The 19,090-nt window shown below is 46.7% G+C and overlaps 1 protein-coding gene across 2 annotated transcripts in view; it reads left to right on the top strand.

Annotated features, from left to right (window-relative positions):
• Positions 1-18,360, top strand: part of HCN4 (hyperpolarization activated cyclic nucleotide gated potassium channel 4) — a 121,449-nt gene extending 103,089 nt beyond the window's left edge. For both annotated transcript variants that reach the window (XM_083586272.1, XM_083586271.1), the window contains 4 exons: positions 6,871-7,017; positions 7,703-7,943; positions 13,104-13,268; positions 16,616-18,360. In XM_083586272.1, coding sequence (XP_083442398.1) covers positions 6,871-7,017; positions 7,703-7,943; positions 13,104-13,268; positions 16,616-18,234 — 2,172 coding nt within the window. In that variant the 3' untranslated portion in view covers positions 18,235-18,360. The remainder of the gene's footprint in view (positions 1-6,870; positions 7,018-7,702; positions 7,944-13,103; positions 13,269-16,615) is intronic.
• Positions 18,361-19,090: the final 730 nt, after the last annotated feature.

Raw genomic sequence — 19,090 nt, 5'->3', positions numbered from 1 at the left:
AATTGCTCCAACAACCGTAGTCCTAAGTACTTTTTTTAAAAAGATATTTATTGAAGTTTTACAAAAACATAAGTTTACAAAGTAAAAAAAGGTCATATAAAAAGAAAAAGATACAAAAAAGAGAACATAGAAAAATACATAAAAAAGGAAAAAGAAGAATAAAAATACAAAATACAAAAGACAAATAGCTAAAAAAGAATTAAAAACAAATCCGTTTTTTGTAACTTTAAACTCATTAGCTTATTTCCTTGGCCTTCTCACACCTCCCCTTTTTGTATTCCCATTTAAGTAATCAAATCAGCAAATCCTTACCCTCTTTTGTTTATCTTAACTCTGTATCTTAACATATTATAACTCTATATTTTCATCCGTTATCAATTCATTTTTGCATACTCTTGTTAACTTTGTTGCTAATGCCACTTATTTTCAATCCAACATCATTTTAACATTCATTAATTTTACAGTGTTTCTGCAGATAGTCTTTAAATTTCTTCCAGTCTTCTTCCACCAGCTCTTCTCCCAGGTCTCGGATTCTGCCAGTCATTTCCGCCAGTTCCATGTAGTCCATCACCTTCATCTGCCACTCTTCCAGGGTGGGTAGCTCTTGTGTCTTCCAATACTTTGCAATAAGTATTCTTGCTGCTGTTGTTGCATACTAGTCCTAAGTACTTTTAAGTAGCTAGCAATACCTTAGTGTTCCCAGTTTGCTATTTGGAGAGACAATGTTGTAGTTTTAGGGATGCCTGTAAGCGTGTAGCATCTAGGGGGCTGACAGGAGGCTATACTGCTTTTTCCTGAGAGAGGCACATCCAGCACAGAGAACAATGTTAAGCATTGTGAGGTGCTCTTACAACAGAGAGCCATTAGTTAATAGCAGTGTAATTGATTTCCAGCCACTAAGAGCGCTGGTGAACCATTTGACTTGGGTCATTAGTGGCAGCACTCATGAATATTCTCGACCATCTTAGCTGTGGGCGGCTCGAGACAAGAGGCAGCGAAGTTCCAGGAAACCCCATCAGCACCCACTCTGCCTCCTTGAATACATTAAGCCGTCCTCCCTGATCTTTGGCTTCATCAGGTGGTTATCATGCAAGACATGCTAGAACAGGCCATCCCAGCAGCAAATGAGTAACTCTCGTGTTTGCAGGGAACAGTGTAGAGGGATGGAGAAATGTGATTCCCTTTGCATTTAAAGCTGAATCTTTCAAACCTGCACTTTCTGAAACAATATGTGAGCTGAAACGCAGCCCCTTTGAAATTTGCACTCCAAAATTGGCAATGCATCTCTGCGGCCAAGGAAGGTGCACAAATACACATAGAATCATAGAATCATAGAGTTGGAAGAGACCACAAGGGCCATTGAGTCCAACCCCCTGCCAAGCAGGAAACACCATCAGAGCACTCCTGACATATGGTTGTCAAGCCTCTGCTTAAAGACCTCCAAAGAAGGAGACTCCACTACACTCCTTGGCAGAAAATTCCACTGTCGAACAGCTCTTACTGTCAGGAAGTTCTTCCTAATGTTTAGGTGGAATCTTCTTTCTTGTAGTTTGGATCCATTGCTCCGTGTCCGCTTCTCTGGAGCAGCAGAAAACAACCTTTCTCCCTCCTCTATGTGACATCCTTTTATATATTTGAACATGGCTATCATATCACCCCTTAACCTCCTCTTCTCCAGGCTAAACATGCCCAGCTCCCTTAGCCGTTCCTCATAAGGCATCGTTTCCAGGCCTTTGACCATTTTGGTTGCCCTCCTCTGGACACGTTCCAGTTTGTCAGTGTCCTTCTTGAACTGTGGTGCCCAGAACTGGACACAGTACTCCAGGTGAGGTCTGACCAGAGCAGAATACAGGGGCACTATTACTTCCCTTGGTCTAGATGCTATACTCCTATTGATGCAGCCCAGAATTGCATTGGCTTTTTTAGCTGCCGCGTCACACTGTTGGCTCATGTCAAGTTTGTGGTCAACCAAGACTCCTAGATCCTTTTCACATGTACTGCTCTCAAGCCAGATGTCACCCATCTTGTATTTGTGCCTCTCATTTTTTTTGCCCAAGTGCAATACTTTACATTTCTCCCTGTTAAAATTCATCTTGTTTGTTTTTGCCTCAGTTCTCTAATCTGTCAAGGTCATTTTGAAGTGTGATCCTGTCCTCTGGGGTGTTAGCCACCCCTCCCAGTTTGGTGTCATCTGCAAATTTGATCAGGATGTCCTTGAGTCCATATGCAAGGCTTCGTGGAAAAGAAGATATTGCTAAAAATAACATACAAAAATGTGTTGGATTGGGAGAGATTGCTTGTGAAAATGTGTGCACAGCAGCAGAAACTGCACATAAAAAGGGGTCGATTAGGATAAATTCACACAAAATTGCTGGTGAATTTTCACAAGGAATTTTGCACCTGGGAGGCCACAGATCCCCCATTGCTAAATCACAGCAAAGTTCATCAACTTGGTACCCTCCACATCTCTTGGCCTGCAACTCCTGCATTCTCCTACCTTAGCCCCATTCCATTTAGTGAGGTTTTCCTTTTGTGTTGTTGTTTTTTTCTGGGATAGCAGTCAGAGGAGAGAATGGAGCAGCCTTTGAGGGATTCTGAGAATTTGCAAGGAACTCTTGAAACATCCAGCTGACGGCAGCAATGGCAACTGCCAGGCCACTTGCCCATCACTAGTCCTGGTCCTGGTTGGGCAGCGGAAAGAGACAGGGCGTTGCTATGTAGAACAGGGAGGGGAACCTGTGGCCTTCCAAGTGTTGTTGGACTCCATCGCCTATCAATCCCAGCCAGCACCGCCGGTGTCACAGATGATGGGAGATGTAGTTCAGCAACCTCTGGAGGGTGCCAGGTGTAGGGTAAGAGCATACACAAATGCACAATTTCCACCTGCAGGTCCTCACACTCCCAATGCCACAGTCTTCTTCACTAACAATCTATGACGTAACCAATTAACTAACCTCAAAGGAGGTGATCCTAAAGCAGGTGCCAAGAGCAAGCCTTTTAAAATTAAGTTGCCCAGTGCATTTGGAAGCAAGTTAATGTTTGACTGTCATTTACATTACATGCATGTTTCTTCTCACTTTACCCTGGTGTACGCATTTTTGTACACACGACTTGGCTGCAGAACTGCATTGCAAAATTCGCGAAAGTGCTGGATTTAGGTTTGATGAGGCCCTAAGCTACTGAAGGTAATGGGGGCCCTTTATATGTCCTTTGTCAACAACAAATTGTCGCTGTTTTTGTGTTGAATACATGCTATATGGTAAATTATGGACCTAATAGGTATCTAAAGCCATTTGTAGACAGCAAAATATGTATTTTATCAAAGTACATCCAGTTTTTTCCCCCTTTAATATTTTTGGGAGCCCCCAAGAGAGTGGGGTCCTAAGCTATAGCTCATTTAGCTTATGCATAAATCTGGCACTGTGCACTATATAGAATTCCATGCAGATATATCCCTTGACCTTTATTTTTGGTTTCATTCATGATAGAAGTTTGGCTAAGGAGCACTTTGATTTAACACTTTTGCTGCCAGTCATTTTCCTTTCTGAACCCCCAACTGCTTTTCTCCAATTGGGGGGCATGTGCGAAGTCACAGGGTCCTGTATCTTTTCCCCAGAGGTTGGGGTGGGGAGAAGCCCACCTCCTGGAAAAGATCAAGCTGCTCCTTCTTCTCCTTTCACTTGCAATGCCCTATTCAAGAACTTAGTGTCTGTGGCTGCTTCTGGAGTAGGGAAAGTTATGTTTGACCCTTCATTGCTGTAATTGAAGGGCTATGTTTGAAAGGAGACAGGTTGTTAGCTTGGGTTAGAGCAGCGGTTCTCAACCTGTGGTTCCCCAGATGTTGTTGGATTACAACTCCCATCATCCCTGAGCTCTGGCCTTGCTAGCTAGGGGTGATGGGAGTTGTAGTTCAACAACATCTGGGGACCCACAGGCTGAGAAGGGCTGGGTTAGAGCATCTGTTCTGCATGCAAACAGCCTCAGGTTGAATCCCCAGGTAGGGCTGGAGGAGATGCTGTGGCGATCACACAGGGTCCCCGGACGTTTCACCGTCTATTGATCCCTGTGCCACCACTTTATTTCTCGCTGCCACCACCCAGGCCCTACCTGGTACAATACTGAGTCCAGTCAGGTTTAAATTGGAACATAAACTTCTGTTTATTTATTGCAGTTTAACAAGCGTGTGGTTTCATAAACGGTATCGGTCAATTACAATCATGGGGTGCCTATCCAGACCTATAACTTCCGCTACCTGCTCTCACTCACTAAACCACCTCTCAGATATTTACTTGTTTTCCTAGCTCCTAACTGCTCCTGACTCAACTTATTTCGCTACACTAACTCAACCTACCACCAGACTCTATCCCAATTCACTCCCACTCCAACCAACCACCCAACTCCCAACGAACTCCTCCCTTCGCCCCTCCCAGAGCTGGTTTTATAGTCCCTCTGACTCCACCCCCGGGTTCTGATTGGGTAACCTGTTTAACTATTTCCCCTCCAGCACTCTCATATGTTAACGTCACAGATGCCTGGTTTGAAACCCTGGAGAGCTACTGCCAGCCAGTGTAGACAGATCTGCAGTAGATGTACCAACGGTATGACTCATTATAAGTCAGCTTCCTATGTTCATATGAAAGACAGATGGGTCTTTAAAATGCATGAAAATGCAACACTGAAAACACTGGTAGAGTTTAATCCAAGCCAGGATGTGTCATGCATTAGAATTCTTCTTTTTCAAGCTAGGGTTCAACCCTGGGCCATGGGATGTGGTAATAAGCTACATCCATTCTAATGAGTCATTTGGGGGGAAATGCTCTTAATTAGTCATACAGAGATCTGTTCTGCAAGTGTGCCCTTGGGCATGTGCAAAGTGCCTCTCCCGCACCACTGTGCAATTATAACTAGCCTCCACATAGCTGAGAAGAGGTGTTCTGAGGTCATGACTTCCAGGCAGATTTGTGATTTGCCTTGGCTTTTTAGATATCCTGCACTGAACAGAGGCCTCATTCCAGGGCAGGAAATGATGGCACGGGGGGACACGAAACAGGTCCACAGGGTGCATGTCTTCTCATGTGCTACATTTTCAAGTATGCAATTTAATAATTGTGCATTGTTCCATGGGTCTAATAAATACTTATTTTATTAACAAGCTCAAAACTCTGTGTGGCTTCCCACCAGCATTCCCCAACATCTCCACCGTTAACAGATCAGAAAGAATGCATTCGACATGTGTCCTTCCCAACTAAGCGAACATATTCTAGAAAGTCAAGAGAAGGGCTGTGGGCAGATTTGTCCCCAAAATGGGTTTTAGTTTTAGCTCAATGAAGGGAAGAAAATTCAAGATGATGTCCAACCTTAGGGGTTCTCTTCTTGTCTGTAAAGAAGAGGTGTCTCATCCCCCCGCTCCCTTTGGGGACTTCTTAGTTCAGAGAAAAGCTGAAAACTATGCCTGGCATGGAGAAAGTGGAAAGATAAATGTTTTTTATCCTTCCTCTTTCAGAAGAACTCGTGGACACTGAACAAAGCTGAATGATGGAAGACTCGGGGCAGATAAATGCAGCCCATAGTTGGACTATGGAATTTGCTTCTTCAAGAGGCAATGGTGGCCACCAACTCAGATGGTATCAAAAGAGGATTAGGCAAATTTTTGAAGGATAAAGCTATCCATGGCTAGTAGCTATGATGACTATGTTCCAGCTTCATCAGTGGTTGGCATTGCTCCTCTTGAATACCAGTTGCTGAAAACAGCAAGTGGGCAGAGTACTGTTGCTCTCAGATCCTGCTTGCAGATCTAGTTGGACTAGAGGAGCTATTGGCTTGATCCATCAGACTCTCCTTATGCTCTTCTACGATATATGTTAATAGTAATAGTAATAGTAATAATAATGGCAACCATAGCAACAATTCATTGGGTACTAAAACAACCAACTGCCCATAAATATTTATCAGGAAGAATTTCCGGACAGGCAACAAGGAGCCTAAAGGCTAACAATTTTTATGCATCACCTTGAGTCCACTTCACAAATGCATGAAGTATAACCCTCAGATTTCAAAGCAATTGGAAGCCGAAATGTTTTGTGACATAAAAAATTATCTGTTTTGTTAATGAGCTATAATTGATCCTTTACCACAGCAATGGTAGTTACTAAAACGATCAGCTTGGCAGCACTGAGTAAATTAACATGTTTGATGGGAAAGGAAACCATTTTCTGTATTCAGGCCCAGATGCATGGAGTTGAACTTCTTGATGAGTTGCAGTCCAACACTGGAGCCTCTGGGCTTATCATTGGCCTTTGTCTTGCATACATTCTGGCTCTGATTGCATTTCCCTTATCTTCCTCGACCCCCAGTTCCTTTCTGAAGTCGCTGCTTACAAGTCCACCACCACCAGTCTTTATGAATTATTCTATGCATCTGATAGTCTTCAACTTGCCTCTTTGTTGGTTTTACCAGGAATCGTCACTAATGATCTGGTCCTGGGTGGTCTTCTTAAATTACTCACTGTCCCCATTTCCCTCTCTTTGTTTTTAGGGATGTGGTTTTTGTAAAAAAATATGTGAGTGTGCATCATTAGATTGGTTGCTCTGGGTTTCAGCCTCTTTAAGCCAAGCCTATAAAAGTCAGTCAAGACTGCAATCCAGAGCTTCACTGGACACAGTGGGACTTACATCTGAATATGCGTAGGCAAGGCTGGCACTAGGTTTCTGGGACGCTGGACCAATTTGACCCAACTCTTTCTGAAACAGCTTCTGACACTCTATGTGATGGCTTCCTGCAGTCCCAGGAGAGGGGGGTGTCTAGTATGCCCTGGTCCATTTCGACACTCCAGTTAAAAGCCTCTTCCTTTCCTGCTTTCCTCCCACCCAGTACAAGCAAGTGGAGCAGTACATGTCCTTCCACAAGCTCCCAGCTGAGATGCGCCAGAGGATCCATGACTACTACGAACACCGTTACCAGGGCAAAATGTTTGACGAGGAGAGCATCCTGGGAGAGCTGAGTGAGCCATTGAGGGAGGTGAGTTGTATAGGAGAGGGGCAGCCAGCATCTGACTGAGGGGTTACACAACAAGGGGGGGACCCCATTGGGGAATGAAGAGTGTGTCCAGAACACTACAGAGTTAGGCCTGTGTCACTCTATTAAAGAAAACGTAGCAAGAGGTCAACAGATTAATCAACTCGCAGCTTTGTGTTAAGTTGATTAACCTGCTGATTGGTTAAATCTGTGAATGTCCACATAGGGGGAAGGAAAAACCCCAACAGCTTTCAAATAAGAAGCGTACAGTGGTACCTCGGTTTTTGAACATAATCCATCCCAGAAGACTGTTCGGCTTCCAAAATGTTCAGAAACCGAGGCACAAAGGGAGAATTTCGATTTCAATTGAGAAAACTGAAAAACACACAGTGGAAGCCGTTCGACTTCTGAGGCACGTTTGAAAATGGAAGCATTTACTTCCGGGTTTTCGGCGTTCGAACACCAAAACGTCCAGCTTCCGAGATGCTCAAAAACTGAGGTATCACTGTATCTCCTTTGCTTCTGGATGGGGAGAGCGGGTGCAGCCTGGGAAGAGTGTTATGGGCCTGGCTGAGAGGTCTGGAGGGCCACATTAGGCTCCCAGGCCTGCGACTCCCCACCCCTGGTTTAAACAAGCAAATAAAACCACAACCGCTTACTGAATTCCCTCCCCCTCTCTCACGACCAGGAGATCATCAACTTCAACTGCCGGAAACTTGTGGCCTCCATGCCTCTGTTTGCCAACGCAGACCCCAATTTTGTAACATCCATGCTGACCAAGCTGCGTTTTGAGGTGTTCCAGCCGGGCGACTACATCATCCGGGAGGGGACGATCGGAAAGAAGATGTATTTTATCCAGCACGGGGTGGTGAGTGTGCTCACCAAAGGCAACAAGGAGACCAAGCTGGCTGATGGTTCCTACTTTGGAGGTAAGCAAGGCCTAGACTTTATGGATTTTATAACTTCATAAATGTAGTGTCACAGGGTTGTGTCCAATGGAGCCCTAAGTTAAAGTCGCTTAGCAGAAACGTTTTGCACCAGCAGAACACTGTTGTGCAAAAAGAATGCACAAGCAGGTTACTTTGTCGCCCAACAGATTGCAGAATCTGTTGCACAACAAATTTTCACTAGCACAACTGTCGCATTGGTGTCCTCTGTTGCATTAAAACTCACCAGTCTTCCAGCACAAGAATTCTTGCATTAGTGAACAGAGAATGTTGGATAAAAACTACCAAGTCATTTATACCCAAATTCATTTTGAATATATTGAACAACAGGCCCTCACCTTTATAATACCAATGCATTTTTTAAAATGTACTGCATAATGCTGTGAGCTTATCCATAAATCCCATTTTTTCCCTAATCATTTGTTTCACTAGATTTGAATTATTATCTCCATACCAAAAACACCCAGAATCAAAAGGCAAATAACATTACAATATAACAGCCAAGCCAGTGGGTTTATCTTTAACTTTGTACATATACACACTGCTTTTGCGGGAGAAGCATCTGTGTGGGACACATAGCACCCCCTAGTGGTGTTAGCAGGGATTACATTAAGAGCCCAAACCGATAAACATAACAGGAGGTGTCACAAGCAATTCATCCTGTCTGTGGTGGGCTGTCATGTTTTCTTCCCTAGGCTCCCCAGGAACTGCATCGCATAATTTCATGCATCTTCCCAAAAGTACCATTCCTGCTATTCCTTGACAGGAAACTGTGGCAGTTAATCCAGTGAAAACCATCAGCCTATAAAAGTAGCTGTGGCTCAAAGAACTTCTCATATTTAGAGATCTCTAGAAAGGTAGCCTTGGAAACTCAGTGCTGGTTGTGACCCAACACGGTACAGATTTTATTTCTGTGCAGCTCAGTCTTGATGCTAGAAAGGTCGGATTCTTAACTGGCATAAGCCTTAGGCTGATTTTCCTAAATTTCCTGGTTAAGGCAGCGATGGGAAACCTGTAGTCTTCAAAATATTGCTGGACCCCATCTCCCATCATCCTTCACCACTGCTTATGCTGGCTGGAGCTAATGGAACTTGTAGACCAGTAACATTTGGAGGGCTCTCCACCCCCCTCCCTGGGTGTAACACTGGAACTAGGAATTGGACCAGGTGAAAGCAGCTCTCTCTCTCTCTCTCTCTCTCTCTCTCTCTCTCTCTCTCTCTCTCTTAAAAAAAATAATCCTTTTTATTTGATTTTTCCAATAAAAAGTTATAAAAATCCAAATACATATCCATATACAGAGATTTCTCTGAATCTCAGGACTCCGCCCCCCTCCCCTGGAGTCCTAATTTAAATATTTAAAACTGCATCTTCTTCCAAACTCATATCAGTCCACATTGTCCATGGTAATTGTTACACTACAAGTGAAATCAAATTCCTTATCTGGAAAGATGGGAAGAGATCGAAAGCAGCATTCTCCAGCTTGATGCCCTCCAGGTGTTGTTGATCAGTAGAGATACTCCCACCAGCTCCACTAAGCCTGGCCAATGGTCAGGCATGATGGTAGGTGAACATCACCTGAAGGACATCAGGTTAAGGAAGATTGGGCTATGGGATTTTGCTCATCCTTCCATGTCAGGCACAAATTCCTCTCTCTCCTTCACACTGATGGACACACAAACTCACATATACAGACCTCTCTCTGTCTCACTTGCTATTGCGTATGGCCATCAGCATCCTGGATTGAGCTTGATATACCATATTGGTAAATCCAATTCTGAAGATGAGTTTAATTGTGAAGCCCATTTCACTTTGACCTGAGTTTGAAAAGGCCATGTGTCATATTGAAATTGCGTAGAGAAGAAAGGAAGAATTCATGGGTCAAAAGGGAGGAGTAGATGAGCTTTTGCGGAATTCTTTTTGGCCAAAACCCAAGCCATAAAAGCTAGTTTTAGTTGAGCACACACTTGGTATATAGAAAGTCTTGAGTTCAGTCTTGTCCATCTGCAGTTGAAAAGGATCAGGGAGCAAGTGATGGGAAGAACCATTTGCCCAAGACCCTGCCGGTTTGAGTAAGCCAAGAGTTGCCAGATTTTATAGGCATCCATTTCTACGCACACATTCCTCCAATATATGAATTTTTGCAGACGTTGCTAGGTTGGAGATCTCCATTGCGAAAAATGGAGAAATTTGGTGAACTTCGAAGGATAATTTAGTTTCTTTTACCTGTTGCTTCGCAAAATGCAAATTAGGTTCTTCCTCATTAAAATGCAGGACAAGATTGAATTCCTCCTCCATCCCTACCTGGCGTCAGGTTTGGAGGGGGAGTCACAAGTGCCTTTGGCTCAAATGCCACCAGGACAGGCAATCGTAACCCGCTCTGATCATGAGGTCGTAAGTCAGATCAAACACCGTCAGCCCTCGGCCCCAGAGGGACTTGGCTTTGGCAAGATGTGTCATGACCTTCTGTTCCCACTTGTGTAGCAGAGGTGATTAGCATGCGCTGAATGAACTAGCCATGCCTGGAACGATGCTTGATAGCAGAACCCAAGTGGCTAATTAGATGAATGAATTACTATGTAGGAGAAAGGTGAGAACAGTGAGGAAATTACCAGATAGAGAGTTCACCCTATAAGCGAAAGAACCAAAGAAAGAAGTGTGATTATATACTTCACTGAATCGAGGGGGGTGGGGGAGAGATTATACAGTACAGTGCATATAGGAAAATACAGAGAAGGCAGCCCTAAATGCACTAGTGAATGTTCTAGCCAGACATTTAGAACAAGTATAAAAATCCTGTATCTATCATCACCATGTATATGAATATGCAGCTCAAACCAGGTGTGATGAGATGTCAGGGGCTGGCTGCACACTGAGGAGTGGTGGCTGGTTACTGGGGAGGGGGCACCGGGAGAAGCTGGGTTGGAGACTGACTTTGAAGAAGGGATCTCAGTACATTTCTGAGCACAATTCAAAGTGTTGGTGCTGACCTTTAAAACCCTAAAGTATACCTGAAGGAGCCCAGTGTACCTGAAGGAGCGTCTCCACCCCCATCGTTCTGCCCGGACACTGAGGCCCAGCGCTGAGGGCCTTCTGGCGGTTCCCTCACTGCGAGAAGTGAGGTTACAGGGAACCAGGCAGAGGGTCTTCTTGGTGGTGGCGCCCATCAGATGTCAAGGAAATAGACAACTGACTTTTAGAAGACATCTGAAGGCAACCCTGTTTAAGGAAGTTTTTAATGTTTGATTTTGATCCTATTTTTAATATTCTGTTGGGGGCCACCCAGAGTGGCTGGGGAGGCCTGTCCAGATGGACAGGGTATAAATAATGAAAAAATTATTATTATTATTATTATTATTATTATTATTATTATTATTAAATTATCCCTGATCCAGAGGAGCCTGTAGCGGTCGGGAGACTAGAGTCAGGGGCAGGAGAAGTTGTGCAGAGTCAAGGGCTTCTACACCCACTTCTCCTGCCCCCCCTCCTGCTCCACTGTCTCCCAGGACCAGGAGAGGATTGAAGAGGGAGAAGCAGAGGCAGTTACACGCAGGCACCGTCTCTGCCCACTTGCTCACAGCTTGGGTGGGGGGGAGATACATAAGCCGGGGGCGGGTCTCTCCATTTGAGTTCCTGTCTCATCAGGTGCACACCTAGGAGTAATGAGAGACATAGGACTGGTGGACATGCCTTTCCCTAACTTGTATGTGTACTTTTGACAATAAAGAGTTAATTCTTCACCAAGGACATTCCTGGCCTAACAGCACCATGACATAAACTCACAGTAACCCTCTCTGATCAAGGTTCCAGGGGCAAGCTGCAACCCTCTAGGGCAGGGGTCAGCAGCCTTTTTCAGCCATGGGCCAGTCCACCATCCCTCAGACCATGTGGTGGGGCGGGCTATATTTTTTTTGGGGGGGGGGGAATGAAAATGGGCCAGACTATATTTTGAAAAAAAATATGAATGAATCCCTATGCCCCACAAATAACCCACAGATGCATTTTAAATAAAAGCACACATTCTACAGTGGTACCTCGGGTTACATACGCTTCAGGTTACATACGCTTCAGGTTACAGACTCCGCTAACCCAGAAATAGTACCTCGGGTTAAGAACTTTGCTTCAGGATGAGAACAGAAATTGTGCAGCGGCGCCAGCGGGAGGCTCCATTAGCTAAAGTGGTGCTTCAGGTTAGGAACAGTTTCAGGTTAAGAATGGACCTCTGGAACGAATTAAGTACGTAACCAGAGGTACCACTGTACTGACTTGCACCCTTCCTTTGCCTAGCAGGAATGTGTCTTTGAACTCTGATGACACCTATTGCTTGCTTGCCTAGGTGGAGGGGTGCATGAGTATGTGTGGAATCTATCCTACTGCCCCCCTTTTTTTGTTTCTTGCCCTGCTTATCAGTGATATACACCCTCCAGAATATTGTCCAGAAGGGAATATGGCTCTGGGTCTGAGAAAGACCACCCACTCAGTGGGTTTTGGAGAATAGGGACCCTCTGGCTACAATTCTGAATTACTGGACACAGAAGAATGGTGGGAGGTGCCATTTGGGAAACCCCCAAGGGAAGAAGGCTCAGAGCCAGGGGATTGGTGGTGGAATGACAATGAGTGGTCAGAGGCAGAAGACTGGGAAGAGGTGGTGTCGGAAGCTGAAGGGCTAACAGGCCTTAGTGAGCAGGGAGAGTCTGTGGCAGAGGGAAGTTCAGAATCAGAGGCAGAAGCTGAAGCAGAAGAGGCAGAGATGAGTCAGGCTGGCGAAGAGTCATGGGAGTCTCTCCCTCCTGCTGCAACAATCTCCCCTCCTCCCTTTTCTCCCAGAACCAGAAGAGGTATAAAGAGTGAGGAGCAGAGACAGGTGTGTCAGTGGAGCCTCAGATTGTTTGAGAAGGACTTGGTGAGGAGGAGATTTAGTCAGCTGTGGGAAGGTGGGGATCTTCCGTCTCCACAACTGCCTCCTAGGGCCAAGACCTGTCAAGAAGAGTTGCCATACTCATCAGGTCTGGCACCCCTGAGCAGGTCTTCCTTGCTTCTTCTAATAAAGCGTTAACTTCACTTGTGATTTATTGCTGGCTGGCACCCTGATGTAGATGCACTTGCAAAGGAATAAATGCCATGGTGTTTATTATGTCATTCTAGAAATTTGCCTGCTGACTCGTGGCCGGCGGACGGCGAGTGTGAGAGCCGACACTTACTGCCGCCTCTACTCCCTCTCGGTGGACAACTTTAATGAGGTGCTTGAGGAGTATCCCATGATGAGGAGGGCTTTTGAAACGGTGGCCCTGGACAGACTGGACAGAATTGGTAAGTGGCTCACATGGTTATTGAGTTACCTGCAAAGTCATACTATGCAAACTCATAGGTAGAAGGAAGCACTGGAAGCAAAATTCAGCATCCAGAGGTTCTCAGCTTCTATGTTTTACAAAGCAAGTTTCTAGTCCTTGTCGTTCTTCAACTTTCTTCCACCAACAAATCCAGGAGAGAAGATAATCTGAATACACAAAACAAAGCCAAACTCATTTGCCCCCTCAGCCATGCAAGAGAGATGCACAAAAGACTTAAGCTTCCAGCCCTGCCGAGACAAAACCATTAAACATGTAGCTGTTGTCTGGTGAAATCTTCAAAGCCTAACATTTCTTGATGTCAGGTGGAATGGCAGGAAGTAGAACTCCAGTGCCTTGGGTTGCTTTTTATTCTTCCCAGTGACTTTAATAGAAAGAGACAAAAACTATACTAATCGACCAAATTTGCAGGTTGCAGTTTTTCTTGAAAAGCAGGATTTGGTTTACCTTGGCGCAGAATTTTGATTATATTTGAATGCAGGTTACATGGGCTCCTGGTTCTAAGTATGGCAGATGTGGGTGTGCTGTCCTTCATTTTCTCACCCATCCATCTATGTCCTAACTCATATTTAACATTCAGAGCTGCTTTCTTGGGGAAGGGCCACAGTTTATTGGTAGAGCATCCTTTTTGCATGGCAGAAGGTCCCAGGTTCAGTCCCTGGCATCTTCAGGTTGACTTTGCATCCATCTGTCTCAGGAGGTGATGGAGGGGTGTGCCTTTGGGACTGATGTTGAACTGTTGGAAGCTCACAGCGCCTGCTGTGGCTGTAGAGACTGATATGGGAGAGCCATGTTTCGCTGCAGCTGGGGCAGATGAAGGTGTCTGGTTGTGCTGCTGCAGACTTAAGAGCCTCCATCTGAAACCCTGAGGAGCTGCTGCCAGTCCGTGTAGGCAATACTGAATGAGATGGGTCAATGCTCCAACTTCGTATAAGGCAGCTCTCTATGTTCTTAATGTGTGCGCAACAACAGCACACTATTTTACCTAGTACTTCTTCATGCAGCGCAGGAGACAGTGGTGGCTGCCACTGAGCAACAGCCCTTCCTACGCATTCACTGCATGGTTAGAAGTTCCAGAGGAAGTGCTAGGTAGATTTGGCTTAGGTAGGTCTCATACTGTCTCCGTGGAACGTTTGTGTGTGGCATTGGGGACAAGGCGCATGGCTGTGTGGGTTGCACACTTTCACAGGAGCAGGTGAGCTTTGAGTATGTTCTGCATAGGTAGCCGTGCCTTAAGGTCCATAAATAGCAACACCCTAGTGGTCCCGGGCCCTAAAGAAGTTAAGATTAGCTTCCACCAGAGCCAGGGCCTTTTCAACACTGGCTCCGGCCTGGTGGAATGCTCTGTCTCATGAGACCAGGGCCCTGCGGGATCTGGTTTCTTTACCACGGGGCCTGTAAGACAGAGTTGTTCCGCCTGGCCTTTGGCTTAGAATCAATTTGATTCCCTCCCCCTCTTTCTTTTTTCCTTTCTCCTCCTGTGAAGAGGCTGCATCTTAATGTTTTGATGTTGTATTTTAATCTTGTTTTTTAAGTTGTATTTTAATCAACTTGTTTTTATTATTGGTTGTTAGCCGCCCTGAGCCCTGTCTTGGCTGGGGAGGGTGAGGTATAAATAAAATTTATTATTATTATTATTATTATTATTATTATTATTATTATTATTATTTGCTGAATCAACACAGGTGAATTCAGAAGAGCACAATAGAAATTGTGCAGGCAGCTCTATTCCAACCCAACGCTGTATCCAAAGTGGGGGAGGGGAGGGGAGTTGTGTGTGTTTTAAATTCAGCTTCCACAAATCTCTCCAGCTATGCCACTTGAGAACCACAGGGCTGCTGCTGTTCCATGATGTGGGCATCCAAGAACAATGCAAGAATACAAAAGGACTTGGGGTGGGGGAGGCCTGTAGCTGCCTGGATTTCTAAAGCACAGCCAAAAGGCACATGACCAGGACAGAATCAGAAGGACACACAAAGGTTGCTGTTAATCACTGGAAAATGCTAATAATTGCAAGCTTAAAATGCGATTAAGTGATACAGTTGTGGATAACTTCATTCCCCACCCCAAATGGCGCGCACACTTTGCGTTATGTGCTGGAGCCCTGTCGGGGGTGGGGCGGGGAAGAGAGAGAGAGAGAAAGAAAAAGAGAGAGAGAAAGAGAGAGAGAGAGATCTTGAGGCTGGTTGCAGCTGACTTGCCTATTCCTCATAAATCTCGCACTCTCCCTTTTCAATGTGCCCAAATTCTTTGTGCAACTTCGAACAGCTTTCTAAAACAAAGCACACACTTTTTCGGGAACATTGCTCAGGAAGAAAATGAAAACGCTTTCTTTCTCCTGCATTTGCTTTGCAGCAGATAAGAAACAAGAAAATGCTCCCCCGAGTTTGTCCTTAATGTAATGGAGGGAGAAGAACATAATAAAAGAACTTAAGGGCAGCTACAGTGGATCAGACCTAAGCGGTGCTATTTTTCTAGAAAAAGAGGTGCCAGGACCTCACCGTGAACACCTTCCTTGTTCTCTTATCATGGCAATGGAGCCCACCTGAGAGGTGCCAGAACTGAATCCCAGTGAGTTCCTGCTGAAAAGAAGCTGTGGACAGAAGGGCCACCAGCCTTCCCCAGCCTGGTGCCCCCAGTCAGCATGGCCAGCCATCAGCGATGAAGAGAGTTGTAGTCCAGTATGCCAATGTGGGACGTGGGTGGCGCTGTGGGTTCAACCACAGAGCCTAGGACTTGCCGATCAGAAGGTCGGCTGTTCAAATCCCCGCAACGGGGTGAGCTCCCATTTCTCAGTCCCTGTTCCTGCCAATTTAGCAGTTCAAAAGCACGTCAAAGTGCAAGTAGATAAATAGGCACCGCTCCGGCGGGAAGGTAAACGGTGTTTCCGTGTGCTGCTCTGGTTCGCCAGAAGCGGCTTAGTCATGCTGGCCACATGCCAGTTGTCTGCAGACAAACGCCAGCTCCTCGACCTATAGAGCGAGATGAGCACTGCAACCCCAGAGTCGTCCGTGACTGGACCTAATGGTCAGGGGTACCTTTACCTTTATGCCAATGTGGTATATTGGTGAAAGTCTTAAACTAGGATCTGGGAGAATGGGGTTCAGATCTTGACTCAATGACCTCTTCTTCCACTGCTCCCCTCCCTGAAACTGGTCTTGAAAGAAGAATAGGTTGACATGTGCTCATGGTTACAATGTAGGTATGGTCCCAACCCACCCGCACCATCCAAAATGTTGGCGATCTCTGGTTTGGGCTTCTACGAGGCCCCTCATTGCAGTTCTTAATTTTCTTCTGCTTCCTTCACAGGGAAGAAGAACTCCATCCTGCTCCACAAAGTCCAGCATGATCTCAACTCGGGCGTCTTCAACTACCAGGAGAACGAGATCATCCAGCAAATCGTGCAGCATGACCGAGAGATGGCCCACTGTGCGCATAACGTCCAGGCCGCTGCCGCTGCCGCCGCCGCCTCAACCCCCACGCCGGTTATCTGGACGCCACTGATCCAGGCCCCTTTGCAAGCCGCAGCGGCCACCACGTCCGTAGCAATAGCTCTCACCCACCACCCTCGCCTCCCAACGGCCATTTTCCGCCCACCCGTCTCTGTTCTGGGTTCCTTGGGGCAGGCCCCAAACCAGACTCCGAGGCAGCTGAGGAGACTTCACTCCTTGGTGTCTTCGGCCGGGCCTTCCATCGTGGGCTCCCCTTCAAGCACGCAATCCCAGCAGCACACCCCGGGGGCAGACACCCTCTCATCGTCCTCCTTCCAGATCCAGCAGCTGGCTGGCTTCACGGCCTCGGCCGGCTTGGGCCAGTTCCACCGGGCTTCGGCCGGCTCTCCGTCGGCTGCCTCGACTCAGCAGCAGCCCTTGGGGAGCCCGTCCTCGGCAGGCCTGGGCCTGTTGCACCAGGGGCCTTCGGATTCCCCAGAAGGGGTGGCTCAGCAGCAGGCTCCTGACAGCAATCTCCTGAGTGGCTTTGGCCCCTTCCAGAAGGCCCCTGCTAGTTCGCCATCCACCGCCTTCCCCCAGCTATCCTCCAATTCCCCCGGCAGCCCCCTCGGCCGCACGCAAGCCGCTTGCAGCAAAAAGCCCGCCCAGGCAGGCCAGGCCCAGCAGCTCTCAGGAACTGGAGCCCTGGGAGGGACGAACCACTTTCCGTTGCCTCCCTCCTCAAGCCCACCACCCTCCAGCTTAAGCCAGCTGGCACAGGCCTCCGGAGGCTCCCCGTCAGCCTCGTGCCAAACCCAGCCAAGTGCATTAGGACCTTCTGCTTCTCCTGCTGCGACCGTAGCTCAGTTGCACCACGAAAGGTCACCCTTTGCCTCTATGTCTCCTTTGAAACAGCCCGCCGGTGCCCCTCCTCTGCTGTTCCCACCCTCAGGCCTTAGCCCTCCTAGTCAATGTGCTGCAGCCAGGACTTTGCAGTGTGCCTCTTCTGGGGCAAGGGGCTCCCACGGATCTCTGCTGATGCCTCAGACCTCCAGTCCACCTCTACAGGTCCTTCAGCCCAGGAGTACGCCGCCGCCACTGCTTCCACCGGGACGGTTAAGCCAGGACCTCAAGTTCATCTCTGCTTCCCATCCATCTCTGCCCCACAAAACGGCTCAGACTTTAAGCCGAGGCTCTTCTCCCCACTGCTCTAGGGAATCTGTTTCTAGTTTCTCATCTTTCTCTGGAGGAGGGGGAGCAGGAGGAGGAGGAGGGACCAGGCCTCTAGGGAAGCCATACAGCTCTGTACCAGGGCGAGTGACTCTACCACGCCAGATGTCCTCAGGTTCACTGCCTCCGCCACCTGCATTTGAGGCCAGTTGCGCCATCCCCCCACCTCTGACTGCTGTCGTGACTGCTGTCGAAGGGAGGAAAGGGTCTATAGGGCTCACTGGGGAACGAGAGCCCATCCGATCGAAACTGCCCTCCAATTTGTGAGATGCTCTCCTCTTCTCCCCCTCAGCTACATTTTCTGGCCGCCATCCCTCTTGGCCACAGTTTGAAGGAGCCGGTTTTATTTCATTTGTGCTTTTTAGATCCCAATAGACTTTTACATGACTCCCATTTTCTTCCTTTGTTTTCTTCAAGCTAACTATGATTAGAGGTTTAAAAAAAAGGGAGAACAACAGCAGCAAAAAAGATAACCAGGTATTCTTAGAGCTATAGATTTTGAGTCACTTTCTTTTATAGAGTATTTTACTACACGGAGCAAAAGATAGGGGGGTGGGGGAAGGAATGTAATCAATATGTGATAATAATAAGAACAACTCAGAGAGTAGGTGTGCAGCTGATGTAAAGGATAAAGATAAGAAAATTGGCTCCCTTTGGAGAAACAGATCTCTCATTGATGTAAATCAGTGCCAGGAATCCCGGGGTCACCTCTTGAGTTGATAAGATCTGGAATCCCGTGTCCACCTGCCAAATTTCCAATTACATCTGAAGAGGTTACACGTGGGATCTCAGAAAGATATACAAGTAAGAAGAAACGAGAATTCACTCCCCTTGAGGGGGAATGAAATACGTTGAACCAAACTTTCACAAATTGCCAGAATCGAAATGGTTCATACCCTCTTTCCACTAGACCCTCTTTCCACTAAATTTGTGGAGGGGTTTCTTAAACCTATTCCACCCCGTCCCCTGTTGTTTTTCTGCTGAAAACACACTCAGTCAGTCTCTCTCTCTCTCTCTCTCTCTCTCTCTCTCTCTCTCTCTCTCTCTCTCACACACACACACACACACACACACACACATCCACCTCTCTAGGGATGGAGGGGAAATTTGATTCAGTTTGCAT

The sequence above is a fragment of the Podarcis filfolensis genome (assembly GCF_964270895.1).
Source record: "Podarcis filfolensis genome assembly, chromosome: 14".
Classification (NCBI taxonomy): Eukaryota; Metazoa; Chordata; class Lepidosauria; order Squamata; family Lacertidae; genus Podarcis; species Podarcis filfolensis.
The sequence above is the reverse complement of the archived record's forward strand: the minus strand, read 5'-3'. Positions and strand labels throughout refer to the sequence as shown.